The sequence below is a fragment of the Chiroxiphia lanceolata genome, chromosome 5 (genome assembly GCF_009829145.1).
Source record: "Chiroxiphia lanceolata isolate bChiLan1 chromosome 5, bChiLan1.pri, whole genome shotgun sequence".
NCBI lineage: Eukaryota > Metazoa > Chordata > Aves > Passeriformes > Pipridae > Chiroxiphia > Chiroxiphia lanceolata.
This window is the reverse complement of record NC_045641.1, coordinates 43,912,318-43,926,883: the sequence shown is the minus strand read 5'-3', so window position 1 is coordinate 43,926,883 and position 14,566 is coordinate 43,912,318. Positions and strand designations below refer to the sequence as shown.

The window sequence follows — 14,566 nt, the reverse complement described above, 5'->3', positions numbered from 1 at the left end:
CTTCTTCCTCCACTTACACTTACTGAGGAATATCTTGCTTCTATTAATTTTAAGCTAAATTTCTGCGTGTAACTTACGGAAATCCAAATGAATCGAATGAAAAGTCTTCAGGCACTACAAGATGTTATTGCCCTCCTTCCCTGGCTACTAATTCTGGATTTAAGATTGCATTCTAGCTACTTAACAAACATGTCTCTGACCTAAGGGTCTGTATGCCAACGTGGGGACCCTAGCATCAGGGATTCTAACTTGAGGAAATAGCGCTGAAGCAGTTACTGAGGGAGCAGCTCTGGCTGAGACAGAATTTTGACAGTCTTCAGGTGAAGTGATAGGATCTCTTGAAAAGGCAAAATAAAATGACCCTTGTATCTAAGAAACTTTCAGTGACTAAAATACAACCCTGTCACTAGGCCAGTGTGAGTTTTGAGGGTTTTGTTTATTTTTTTCCACTTTCAGTAGGTTGTTTGGAATTAATGCTCTTTCTGATAAGGCTGCTGTTGGATAGCTGATAAAAAGTTGAAAAGAAAAAAGTTCATTTCTCTTTATTACATTAGGCTTCTTGACAATTTGAAAGTCATCTAGTCTTTCTGTGAAATTTGCCAGTTTATAAAATAATGAGAATAATACTTCTGTAAGTCATACTGTGAAGGCAAACATCTTAGGCTGTAATACACCTAGATAATATAATGGTAGGGAAAATAGCACAAATTTTTATAGGGAGGTTATTCTGATCCTTAGGTGAAACTGTAAGATAAATGAAAGCAGCAGCTTTCTCAAACTTCATATTATCTGATATTTTGTCAATGCTTCACTTTCAGGAAAGGACATTAGTAAAATATTGCTAAAGCTACAGAGTAAGTCCTATAACCAACAATAAGCAAGTAGTCCAACTGTGATATTAAAAGCAAAATTGCAGATGTTGTGATGAGATGTCTGATCAATCAGCCTCAGACATATACTGTCTCAGTATAAAGCAGTTTTTCCTGTATTTTCAGTAAGAGTGTGATTTGTATTTGGGTAGTTAACTTATTAGAGATTTCAGTGTGATCTCCTACCTGGTTTCCACAACAGTGTTTTTCAAGTCATTTTGGCAATCAAAGTGGGGACACAACAAGTAAGCGTGTCAACAGTCTGTTTGTTGTAGATGACTTGAGGAACCTGAATGTGAGAACTGACTGACCCGGATTGTTAACTATGTGCTCACTTTTTATTTCATTCTTATTTCCCTTTTTCTGCTGATGCTGAAATAATAGCATAATTCATTTTCAACAGGTTGACCCTACATATGATGTAACTGATATGCAAACACCTGATCCACCTGTCATAGAGATTAGAACCTCTTCATCTTTCAGTACTCTGGTAAGTTGCTTTAAAAAAAAAAACAACATATGATATAGCTGTTATCAGAAATGTGCTCTTTCTGTCCATATGAATAAAATATTTCTTTTAACAATTGTCGAGTGCTCAGAGCTCAGTATCCTAAATTCTCAACTTAAGCTTTCTGTCACAGTTCCCAAGCCTAACCAGAAGATGGTGTAATAGCAAAACTTTCATGTTATACTGTAATTTTACCCCATATAGACAGAAATTCTATTTATAAACCCATGCTAATTACATCTAAATATTACTGTTAGAATTTGTGGTTTATTCTCAAACACTTTTTGTAACTCTGTTTTTATCTGCAAATAATGGGAAATCTAAAGAATAACTGTCTCACTGATACAATTCCAGAAGTGCTGCTTTAATTTTTTTCCTTTTAAGGCATTTAATAGTTCTCTGGGAGGAAAAAAAAGTAAGACATTTTAAGACAGAATTATATGATTAGAGCCTTCTAATGTTAGCTGTATGTATGACATTGGTATGGCACGTGGGAGGAAAGGAAGGCAATGTTTTAGTGGTGGTTTCGTAGGAGGAGAAATATGCTCTCCTGGTATGAAATCTAAAAGACATGCTGTTCTAGAATTAGGTTAAAATGAGATTTTTTCTTTTAGCTCTGAATCTGGACCTGTGAAGGTATAAACTGTATCTTAAGCAATTTTACTTACCATAAAAAAGAGTTTGTGTGGTTGAAGGGTTAATACATATGAATAGGCAGCAGGTGTGGTTTCTGCTGTTCTGTTTTGTCATGAATGCTTTGTGAAAGGTATGTTGTGAAGGTACTGTATAAAATTCTTTATGATACAGAGGTTGATGACAAACCTTTACTTCAAAACAAATAATCATATAATAATTTATATTTGAGAAGTGATAATTTAATGTATTTTAATTAGCATTTGTTTTGTTATGTTTTCACAATGGACATGAGGTTCTTTAAGATAACGTATGTCAAAAGTAATTTGTAGACTTACAGACATCTAGTAGGCTTGACTGGTAGTGGATTGTGGTGCATATAATTTATTGACTACCTATCACTTTTAAATACTCTGTTCATTACTTACTGCTCATCACAGAATTCAAATGTATAGTTATACTGTAATTCTTTATTACATAACTATAAATCTGTCAATTACTTAGTCTCCATTAATTCTTTTAATATGAAAGCAATTTACAAAACTTTGCCCAGAACTCATTGTAGGAATACGTTGACCAAATAGATACATTGTTTTGACTGCTATCTATCTGGCTTTACAATCTTCATTATAAAAATGTTGCTTCTAAATGCATGCCTTTTGACTGTGTCAATAATCATTACCTTTTTTTTCCCCCAATATCTTAATCTACTGTTCATCATTGATTCTCACCTTTCTTCATTTCAACATCACCCTCTGCATCTTTTTCCATCTAGAAAAATTTCTGAATCTTTGTTACATGGACTGCAGCCTTAAAGACAACTGTCCTGTTCCACACCACTATTGACACAAATTCAGGAATCATTTGCATGTTTTCCTTGTCACTAGTATCCTTCCTCTCCCATAGTCATTAACACTTTCTCCAACTTTGCCAACCTACCTGGTCCTCCCTGCTTTTTAATGCCAACTCATCTTTTAGTGTCATCTTTCTGTCCAATGTCTGTCTGCTGCATTAGCAGTGTCTGCTGTTTGTGGAATAATCACCTGTTTCTTAACCAGACCAGCCATCTAGACCTCTGTGTCTTGTTTCTAAAGGGTTCCGGATCTCAGTGACTTGGACCTTTTCATCTGAAGCTGGTTCAATTTTCCTAATGTACGGAGGCCCCATCTATAGAGGCTTGATATGTTCTTCATAAGAAACAAGGGGGAAGGACAGATGCTGGATTTCGTCCAATCACACCTTCACTGCCAGATTTCCTCTTGATTCAGTTTGTCCTCACTTGAATGATATTGTTTTTGTGCATTATTTGTGTATTTTTTTTAATCCTTCTCTAACTTGAGGTTGCCAGACGGTAGTCTAATTCACCATCTTCCCTAATTCATGCCTCTCTCTGATTCCAACCCCAGTGGGTTGCTCTTTTTCTACTGATTATCAAAGGCAATCATTCTGCAGGGTTTTTTTTCCCAGCAAACATGCCAAGACCCATTTTAAAGCTGTTTATGACTTTTTGGTCCTACTTCTACTAAAAGAACACTGTTCAAATGACTAAAAGCCTTTGATCAGGTTGACAGGTTAATTTATAAATGTTCTGTCTATACCTACTTATTCTTTTTGAAGTGTTTTGCTCTAGCTTAAGGAGTTCTTTTGCCCTTCTGATATTTGCAGTGAGAAAAATGCACTCTGCACTTAGATATCTTTAGGGGTTCTTATTCAATGTATTTATCATGCATGTAATGCAGCAGGGTCTTAAAAATAAATTGGCAAGTCTCTAGACCACTGGAAGTAGCTAACCAACATATTTAATTTTTCTACCGAAGAAGAGAGAGACAGCCTTTATTAGATCATAGTCTCGAAGTATTTAAAGACTCCCAGTTTCTCTGGAACAAGTAACGACATTGAAGCTTTTGTAGGTTCCTTGTTGAGCTCCCTGAGATGTCTTCAGGAAGATTGGAAGCCTATGCAAAACCTTGCAATGTTTCATTGAATAGCTATCAAAATTTTTGCCAGTAAGCAGGCAAATATCCATACGTCTCAATCTAGTCTCAATCCAGGAAATAAGAGAAAGTGCTCTTCTTATTGAGAATCTCTTCTTCAGCTGTAATTATGTCCTGTCCTACCGCTTTATGGGAAATACGCTATTACTGCCCCTAAGATGACTTGTGACAGAGCAAAAAGGTATTACTTTTCTTCCCTTCAGTAAGGATTTGTTAATGAAAATGATAGAGTAGTATAGATTGAGAGGGATGCCTGGAGTCCTTTCATCTAACCTTTCCCTTAAAGCAAGGCCAACTTGGATCAAGTTCTCAAAAGCCTTGTCCAGTTCATATGTTAATAATGTGCAAGAATGGAGATTCCACCATCTTTCTGGGCAGCTTGCTCTAGTGTTTGATTGATGACAATATTTTTTTTTCATAATATATAGCTAGAATATCCTATTTTCCAACATGTCTGTTACCTGTAATTCACAGTGGTCCTCTAATAAGTATTTATATCTGTCTTCTTTCTATCCACCCATTAGATATTTGGGATGGCAGCAAGATCTCCATATATCCTTTCTTCCTTGAGGTTGAACAAACCTGGTTATCTGCCTCTGCTTGTATATCATGTGTTCCAGCCCCTTCACCATCTTGTTCACCCTCCACTGGACTTGCTCCAGGATGACAATGTCTATCTGGGATGAAGAAGACCAAAACAGGACACACAACTCCATACATTTAAGGTGCAGTGAAGTATCGCTGTCATCTATTCTTTACAATAGTCTGCCTGGAGAAGACTTGTAAAACAAGTATTTAAAAATTTAACACTTTTGATTCTTTATTATGAATTTAAAATATATGTTTAGATATTTTCTTAGCAGTCCATTTATATTTTTGAGCTGTAGCTGTATGAAAAAATTACTGGTATTATCTCTTCCTCCCACTCCTCCTCCTCTTTTTAAGGAATTTTAATTTCTTGCTTCATCAAAACCAACAATTCATCACAGCTTCCCCACTTGATATGCCTGGTTACATGTTTTTTTAAATTTAGTTGTATTTTCTTGCTTCAAAGATTAAGCTACGATATGCAAATACGAATGTTCTCGTAGAGATCTTGCTAGAAAACAATTAAATTATTGAACTACCTGAATTGTAAACAGCTTATCTTTTCAGCTTGTGTTCTAGCTTAGTTCTAAGGCCAAGTCTTTCTGAACATGATGAAAAAACCTTTTTTCATCTCAGATTTACACTGATGCAAATGCCTTTTTAAACTTAGTGAAGGGAATGTGGTCATTGTGTAAGTGGAAAAACTTCAATGTGATCTTCATATGGAGTTGCTTTCTTTTGGGCTACAATTACAAAAGCATTAAGAACCTCCTGTATTTTATTATGGTTAGGAAATAGCTTTGAATTTGATTATTCATTTATTCACTTCTCCTGTGTATTCCTGAAACCAGTGTAAAAATGAGCCATGGATGCTTAGGTAACTAGTATTTGTGCAATGCCCTGACTTCTCCTATGGTAAGACTCTTAATATGTTGCAGTTACTAGAAATGATGCATATTCTAGCCTTTTGCACTCTGAAAATGTTCACTGAATTGGAGTCAAGGTTTGGGGGCTGGGGGTGGTGTTTCTTTCTCCTTTCTGTTTCACTGAAGACTGAAAACATTACTGCCTCTCTCCCACCCCTTCTTCTTTGTGTTTCAAGCAACTTAAGCTCAATTTCTGAACTATTGAAAAGGAAAAATTGGAAGTTTTGTTTCCCTTCGGGACTGTTTCCTCCTGTTTCATCCTCCAATTTTAGTTTTAGTCTTGAGGGAGTTTGGGTTTTTTCAATTCTGTAAGGCAATACATTGGTAACCTCCAGTCCCTGATAAGCTGTTGGGAACAAGGGAAAGTTGATGGTGTCTCTGTAGTTTTTACTGACAGCAGCAGGAAATCACTGTAGAGGCTCTTTAATGTTCCATCCCCTGACCTTGCTCATGTAAACAGGATTTGGAGGAAGCAAAGCAATGTACTGTAATCTGGAAGTCAGAATGTCTGCGCTGGCTGGGAGATGTTTGCTGTTCTTTCTCTTCCAGTGCTATTTAACACCGAAAACATGACATGCTTATTTTTTGTTTACAGTACAACTTCTACAAAGTTAAGACTGTATTAATTACTGAGTGAAGAAAGATAAGAATTGTTTCTGTTTGGATCAAAAAGAACATACTAAATTTCAGAATAAAAGGTTTATCTGTACTGTATTTCTAGTAGGTGTCTTGATGCAAAAAGTAGAAGTATCTGTACTCTCCATTTGTCCTGTATATGTTGCTTTTGCAGTATGTATTTCAGGGTTTAGGGTTTTTTTGACACACTGTTCTCTGTGTTTATTTTAAATACAGAAAAACCCAAACCCCACAACCTAAAAGATACCCTCTATATTTGGAAAGACAGCAATTATCAATGCAAAATTTGCATCTCTTCTTCCATTTCTGTATACATGAAGGCTTAGTTAACTGTTCTGCCTCATGGAAACTTACTTTGAAAAGATCTTGGAGTAATGTCTCTTCCTTGAATGGCTTATTACAACTCCAGAATCCTGTAGGAGAGGATGACAATAGAAATTATATCTTAAATGCTATTTTTTAAAAGCTAAAAATGCTGAATATTCTCCTTATTATGCAATGTCAAATTTATTCTGATTTACATCCTTTCCTGGCTTCAGACTTACATGGAAATAAACACCAACTGTCTTCAGTGAGGTTAAGAGGAGGAGAAAAGGAAGAAAGGAAATAATAGCAATTTTATACATAAATCGTCTCTTCCCAAATCCAGTTCAGAAGGGAACAGCCAGTAGAACAAAACCCATATGTCACTTCACAGTGCAGAGTAGATACCTTTACTGCTTGCTATAGTTCATCTGAAAGCCCAACAGCTTTCTGTAGTCTGTGGATATCAAGTTTTCTTGGGACCTCAGACATTTAGCCTTTCACTTAAACTCTGATCATTGCATAATATTTATACATTTTTCTCTGCATAAGAAAACTTCCAGCACTATTCCCTTTGAAAGGGTGAGTGGAATCATTGCCATTGAAGAAAAAGAGAAATGTCCTGGTTTTGTTCCTTATCCAGAACTCAATTGCCAATTAGAATGAGCTCTGCATTGAGGATTGATCCCAGCGGCAAAGGGGCTTTGATAAAAGTTGACAGTTCCCAGCCTCTTCCATCACCTTACGTTCCTTGCTCCCAGAGAAAGAAATAAGAAAGGCCACTCCCTTAATAGCTGTGGATTTTTTTCATATGCTACCATTCTTCTGGTTACCGGTATATCTATATTTGAACAAACTGTCACCTCCCTGAACTCCCAATCACAAACCAGAATGAAATTTGGAGAAACAGGATCTTTTCACACTGTTTCCTAAGTTTTGAGTTCAAGTGGTCTGCACCTTCTCCGTAGATGAGCATATCAGAAAACTCTCAAACCAGCTCTGACTCTTTCATGTGAAGTCTTATACAAACATAGAATAAATACTGTAAATAGAGAAACTCAGAAGTGTTTGGTGCAGCAGAATAAAAATAAGAATTGTGCTTTTGTGTCTTTGCAAATGAATCTTTCTCTCTGTCCCATCTTGCTTTTAGACAGGCAATTTTTAGTGTCATCTTGGCTTACAGCACACTCTAGACAGACCTTTCTACTCTTTGCGTGCTACGCAGGTACAGTGTGTGGGACTGGTGGGGGAGGATAGGCTGCCTGCTCCCCACAGCTGTGCAGCTGAACATGTTCAGCTGCTCTCAGGGAAGTCTCCCATTCCTCCCAAATGCTACACCTAATCCATCTGGAACAACCATGAGGCAGTAGAGACAGCTCAGCTTTTTCTGTTGCCCAGCAAAGAGCCTTCCAAAAAAGGTATGGTGTATGTGAACAAAATGACTCATCTTCTGTCATAAGTGCCAAAAAGACGAAGTGTTTTGTATATCGAACAGTGAACTTCTGAACTTGCATTTTGAGCCACTGTAGAGGCACAGGCATTTTTAAAAAGATTTGTTTACTTAATCTTAAAAGCAATCTTTGATACCACTAACATCAAATAAAGCTTAAAGATCAAATACTTGAAGGTGAACTCAACATACGTAATAAAAGAGGAGCATGATCCAAATGGTCCTTGCATTTTGCAGTGATGCTATTCCAACACAGCATGTAGTTGCTGGTTTACAAGGAGAGAGCAGGAAATATGTTGTGCCTCTACATAATTAACTAATAATACATATCCTGATGTTCCTTAATAGGCTTCATTATATTCTCTGAGTGAACTGGAGCTTGAGAGAAAGTCAAGTTTTCGTTGGAGACTGAATTCTGAATTTGGGCACTAGAGAGTGCAAGAATATTTCCTATACTATTTTTAGCCTGCTTTCTTGAGGAAATGTACCTTATGATGAGATTGTACTGGTTTTTTGTATGTCACTGTTCTGTCTCTCTAATAATTTTAGAATCAAATAGTTGGTGGATTGGTTTTTTAATGAACTTTGGAAATAAGCAGTTAGAATAATATATTATCACTGTAACTTAAGAAAAAGCCAGTGGAATGTGACCCTGAATTTGGTGATACTGGAATAGGCATGGACTAGCTACTGGTGACCCGCCCTGTAAAAATGTCACAGCACATACGGAGACAGCTTAAGTTGCTATAGAAGAGGAAGTTGAGGAGAGGGACCTAACAGGAAAAAATTACACACACACACACAGTTTTTTGAGGTAACTACCTTTTCAGAGCTTGCAAAATTTTACTTCGTATAGGATCTCACTCATGGCAACAGTGCAGTGCTTCAGGAATGCTTTTCAGATTGATCCATGTCTGTATATTTTTCCTTTAGTAAATTAGCACATTTCTGGCAACTAAAGAGATGGAAGTTTCAGGTATTATTTCTCTTTCAGTTTCCTGAGATACTTTATGTGTACATTCTGACCTTGTCTGCTCAAGCAGTGTTCTCCTCCGCTCCGACTGGAAATCTAAGCTGTATTCGTGGTTCTCACAGCTGATTGTGCGGCATGCAGAAAATGCCCGACAGCTATCAGCCCACACATCCAATAACAACTGGTTCCTTCCTCTTCCTGGGGAAGAGTAACATCCTCTGAGAAGAAGTGTCCCCTGAGGAATGCAGGAACAGCAACAAGCCTTTCACACAGGAAATTACTACTCTAGCACTTGTAAAAAAGTGTTTCTGTCACTTGGATTGTCAGTCTGTAATGAGTTTCCTGCTGACCAAGATGATGATTTAGTACTGATCTAAATGCCATTTTTGAGTCATTTAGCATAATGGAAGTTAATGAAATCATTCAGTAGCTCTGTTACCCTGTAAGCACCTGTTTTAATTTTTTTTCCTGCAGTAACACAAGTTAAGTTTTGAACTTCTTAGTGTTCATAGGACTTTAATAATTCCAAGATTACACATTTCGTGTTACTAAGAAACAAGGTAATGCTTAGTTTACTTCATAATGCATGACTTTTTTAGAGAAGGTTCCAGGTTTTATTTTTCTTTATAATAAAGAAATAAAGCATAATAAAGCAGAGCTACAGATGAAGTATGTCAGAAAACAAGATATTAAAGCTAAACTACTGGTCTTGAATTATCCTTTGTTCTTAAATGCTGCTGGAGTCTAAGTTGAGCACAGCATGCTTGCAACTGTGTGATAGAAACTTGACTATAAAATTATATATATATATATATATATATAAAACCCATGTGTTATTCAAAATTATTAATGCAAGTTTTTTACAAAAGCAAGCACTTTAATACTGGTTAAATATTTTCTTATTTTTTTCCTAAATGACAATGCTTGAACAAGTGGTAGCAGATTCTGTTTATCACTTAGAGTACAGTAATATCTAAACCCAGAGGGTGCTTTCTGCCTAAAAGCTTGTTTGAGTGTTTTCCAAATATATCAGTTGTTCCAATACAACACATCTCTCTTTGAAGCCATGCTGCATTACAATCTAGTTTGCAGTAAGAAAGGTAGTTACTTGCTTGATGTGAGATAATGGAAACACTGAGTCAGATTCAAAAATTACATAGGACTGAGAGACTGAGACTTTTCAAATAAAATTCAGCAACAAGGGCAAAAATGTTCTTTCATCAGATAGGTGTTTGATATAGAAAAACTCTAGAAGTATCTTGGCTTGCATCTTCCATCAAAACACTTTTGGGGTCAGAAATTAAGTAGGACAATGCTAAAGTCATTTTAACAACTGGTTTTATTTGGTTAATTCCATCCAAGTCAATTCCCTGGTCTGCTCAGCTATCTGAACATGAATATGCACACAAAGGAAATAATGAGAAAAAATTATTTAGAGATTAAGGAGAAGATTAGCGCTGGCTGTAACCCGACTGAATTGGATGATGTCCGTGGGGCCACGTATCCAGCGTGATTGTGCAGTAACACATACAGGTGCGTTACAGGCTTGACACAGCTGAACTTCATCTTCCTTAAGATGCAATGGAAAAAATACGAACAAATGAGGTGGTAGTAATGACTTCCTTTTGTTCAGGCAGTAGGTGTGTTGTATTCAGTTTTGAGTTTTTTCAGCCTAAGAAGATTCAGCTTGCTTTCTTCTGTCTGCATGGCTGTAACCTTAACAGCAGGTATCAGAGGCAGAGGCTGAATGAAGGCAGCTCCATTCTTTTGCTTGAATTAGAAGCATTGTAAAGTAAAAATTGAAAGTATATGACATCAGAGGAAAGCAAATGAGAAACAGTCTATGGTTAGTGATTAGGGTCTTCTGGAAGAGACACTGAATTCTATTGCCCTTATGCATTTTGCAATAAATAGCATTTGGGGAAAAAGAAAGAAGAGGAGCTCTCTGACACCACCAGTGAAGATACATGGCATTACTGTTCTGAAAAGCTGGTTGGTTGATTTGGATTTTGTTCTTTTTTTCTCTGTGTACCCTCACAGTATGGTACTCTGGTTGTAGCAGTTTGGGTTGGTGTGGAGAAGGGCGGTAGGGATAGAGAAATGCTATCTTCTGGCATGTTCTAGCTGCATGGAGATTGTACTTCCTGAGTGCCAAGATGCAAGTTCCACGCTGCATATCAGATACTTCACCCAAAGGCATAGCAGCACAACTCCAAGTTATCTATTGCGTATTGTTTGTAAAGAAATACAAATCTTGCCATGGAGATTTAAAAGAATTATTTTATTCTTAACCAATTCTAAGATAAACCAATATCAAATGTTCCTCACTGAAAAGATTACTCTTCCAAGACATGTTTCATTCTTATAGGTGTTTCCTCATTTCTTACATAACTCACAGGACAGGAATTCGGTGTCCATACTTGCAATTTTTACTAGTGTAGTGGAACAGTTCAGTACTATTTGCTTAGTAGTTTCAGCTAGTTGCATGTAAGAAGATACTATAATTCTTCACTCAATAACCTAATCACATCAAAGTTTTATCATTTTGCTCAGTTATGTATTATGTAATTGCAAATATTTTCAACACCTCTGCTTTTTATAGCGTGTTACTCTGTAGTGTCTTCTTCTCTGATGTCTTGTATGAGTACATCAGGTTGCATTTTGACAGCTGAATGAAGTCAGATTGCCAAGTAACCCTGACTGTGTCAGTGGTTTCCAGGATGCCTTTTTGTGTTGCCTGTAAACTTGATTTTCCAGATTGCTGATATGTTTTCTATGGCACTAAAACAAGACCAGATATCAGTGGAATCACTAAAGCCAGCATAATTCTGCAGTTAGTTTCTGATTTAACTATTTTTAAAGAAACACTAGCTAGATAATTGACTTCATACTACATTGAAACCTAAAACGTGTTAACAAAATTATAACGTGCATGTTATGGATTTAAAAAAAAAAAGGTACTTTTTTCAGGAACAGTTTGACTAAATATTTCACTAGAGAGGTCTTCAGTTTGACAGACAGTTTCTTTTTATTTTTTTTTCCTCGAACCATACTGACTTGTTTGACATTAGGCCTTAAATACTTGCTATATGTGTCCCAAATCAACTTTTCAGGTTTTTTTCCCTGACACAGTTCTCAAGGTGACTGTGACCTGTGACCATACAATTATCCTGTTTATCCTTTCTGATTACTGATGGAATTTCAGCTTCCCCACTCCCCTGGTATTTTCTCCATTTTTACAGGATGTATTAAAAATCAGTATCATTACCTGACTTGTTATTTCAAAGCCATTGAGTTCAAACTGCGTAATCCAGGATATAAAAGTATTTACGTACAGTGTAAATTGTTTAACAGTATTTTTTCTACAGTTGGAATAGAAAGTACTTTGCCAGAAATACAATTACAGCATTTATTATCTTCTGAAATGGAAGATAAAAATACTTCATTAACCACTGTAAAAAAATTATGCATATTTCTTTAATGCCTCTAGCTAATAAGTATGCCATTGTTGGGGCTTCTTTTGTTTCTGATATTTGTAAAGTACAAAAAATCCTTGAGTTATAGAAATTGTGTTTACCTTGCTTCCTATAAATCTGTTTCATAGCTGACTGTAAGGTTTTATTTGAAACTTTTCTCTGACTTTGAAGTAATTATAAATTCTATTTCTCTCATGCAATCTCTGGTCTCCAATAGCATGCAAACTTATGCCAGAGCCTTTCTCCCCGTGGCATTACTTACTGATTTCTCTCCTTTAGCTAGCAGTCTGTTCTCGGGGACCTTATGTGAAATCAGCTCCCTCTAGGATTTCTCTTCCTCCACCAGACCCTCTTACATCTGCAACAAGTTCAAAACCTGTAAGTGAGGTCTGGCGACAAACAGACAGAAATTATAGCCTCAGCATTGTTTCCTTAGGAAAGTGAGCTAAAATGTCCTTTTTATTGCTCCTAATTCTAAGGACTATAGAGGTTTTGCTAAGACCTTCAGTTATCCAAACCAGCTGTGTTTCATCACTTCTAATTTATGGTCATTTGTATTATTCTACCTTTTACAGTTGAAAAAGCAACAGTATATTTTATCTGTGAAGTCTCTAAATCCCCAACAGGAATTTGACATTTAGGACTGGAATGCCAGCTGTTGATCTGGGATTATAGTGCCAACTGCTTCTATTTTACTGTCATTTTCACATCAAGTATGGAGTGCAGCACAGCGTCAGGTTGTATATTCTTCCGTATCCCACGGAGTGTGGCATCTCCACATCTTGACTAGACCACTGTCTCTCACGACTGATACTGTACAGTTGATCATTTGTCATTTAGCTCTTCTGTGCTGTTGCAAGCACAGTCAGCCTTAGTCAAATGAATTGACAAAGGGGACGTAACAGTATGATATTCTGTTTTATAGGTCTTTTAGCATGGTTGGGTTTATATTTCTTACCTGTACCCTAGCGGATAGTACTTAATGCAGTTTTGTTAATGACTTCATTAAACTTTAGTGAAGTATTTATTATTTATATCCGTACATATCTTTCTTTCAATTTGGTTATATCCCTTATCCCAACCCTAACCCATGCAACCAAGCTCTTTAGAGAAACATGCTTTTCTTTCCAACAAAGTGCCCTGTGGGCATGAGCACAGGGGAGCACAAGCATATTTTGAAATCTGAGCTGCCGTTCTTAGCAGGAGTATCTTATCTGTAAGCGTTACACACTTAGCTTGATTGATCTCTAGAAAATACTTACATTAGTGTTGTCCATTATTATTATCAATTATTTTCCCTAAGATACAGGGACATAGAAGACTGGGAGAACTTTCTCTAGAGAGTTTTCACTAGAGTATGGGAAATAATACATCCTCTTGTACCTTGCATGGACACACAGTTCCATGGATTCTTGCTATCACCAGGCTTCTGCAATAAAATACCAAAGTAATCTTCCTTTCAGAAGTTTAAAAAGATCATAATATTAACAGGAATAAGGGAGTTTTTTCTAAGAACATAAAAGATGTAGAGAGACTGCAACTTTAATCATCATTACAAAGCAGGAGAACTTTAGTTTGAAATTCATGGTGAATTTTAAGAATCTTAAAATTTCTGTTCTGTTGCTGAGACCTCAATGGCAAGCAGGAATAGAATAAAAGTTTCTTGTTTCTCTTTGTCCCAGTCTAACCAGAGGACTTTCCACAAGGTGCATATGTGGTAGTTTATTGAGATACAATGACATGAGCAAGTTCTACCCTTGTGCTTCAGCTCCAAGTTGTATATGTGCTGTGGCTTTCAGTCCTGTCTGTGTAACACACTGATGCTCCTGGTTTGGTCTGCCAGTGTGATTAGTCACGTTAACCGATGTTCCTTGACATCAAAAAGAAATAGTTGGCAATGCAGATTCGTTTGTTTTTTTGGTCAGGACTTTCATACAGCATTCCTACATGAATATACTGAATTAATAGACCTATATAAAGACGATTGATAATGAATGTTGTTTTAGATTTTGATGGTTTTGATTTGGATGTCACTAATACAAATAGAATTCCAAGACATGTTTTGTATGCTAGACCAATAGGAAGATAAGTTAAACAATGACTTAGTATAGAGATATATATATAGATATTTATATATGTGTGTGTGTGTGTGTTGTCATATGTTTCCCATTTTGAATACATGGAGGATACTAATGTTAATCAATGTTTTG

General features: G+C 36.4%; 1 protein-coding gene across 2 annotated transcripts in view; it reads left to right on the top strand.

Moving 5' to 3' along the window:
- Positions 1-14,566, top strand: part of POC1B (POC1 centriolar protein B) — a 49,839-nt gene that overhangs the window by 22,275 nt on the left and 12,998 nt on the right. Inside the window, exons 10-11 of one of the 2 annotated variants that reach the window (XM_032688263.1) lie at positions 1,273-1,359; positions 4,529-4,729. In XM_032688263.1, the coding sequence (XP_032544154.1) occupies positions 1,273-1,359; positions 4,529-4,690 (249 nt within the window). In that variant the 3' untranslated portion in view covers positions 4,691-4,729. The remainder of the gene's footprint in view (positions 1-1,272; positions 1,360-4,528; positions 4,730-14,566) is intronic. The other variant, XM_032688262.1, reaches the window with a different exon arrangement.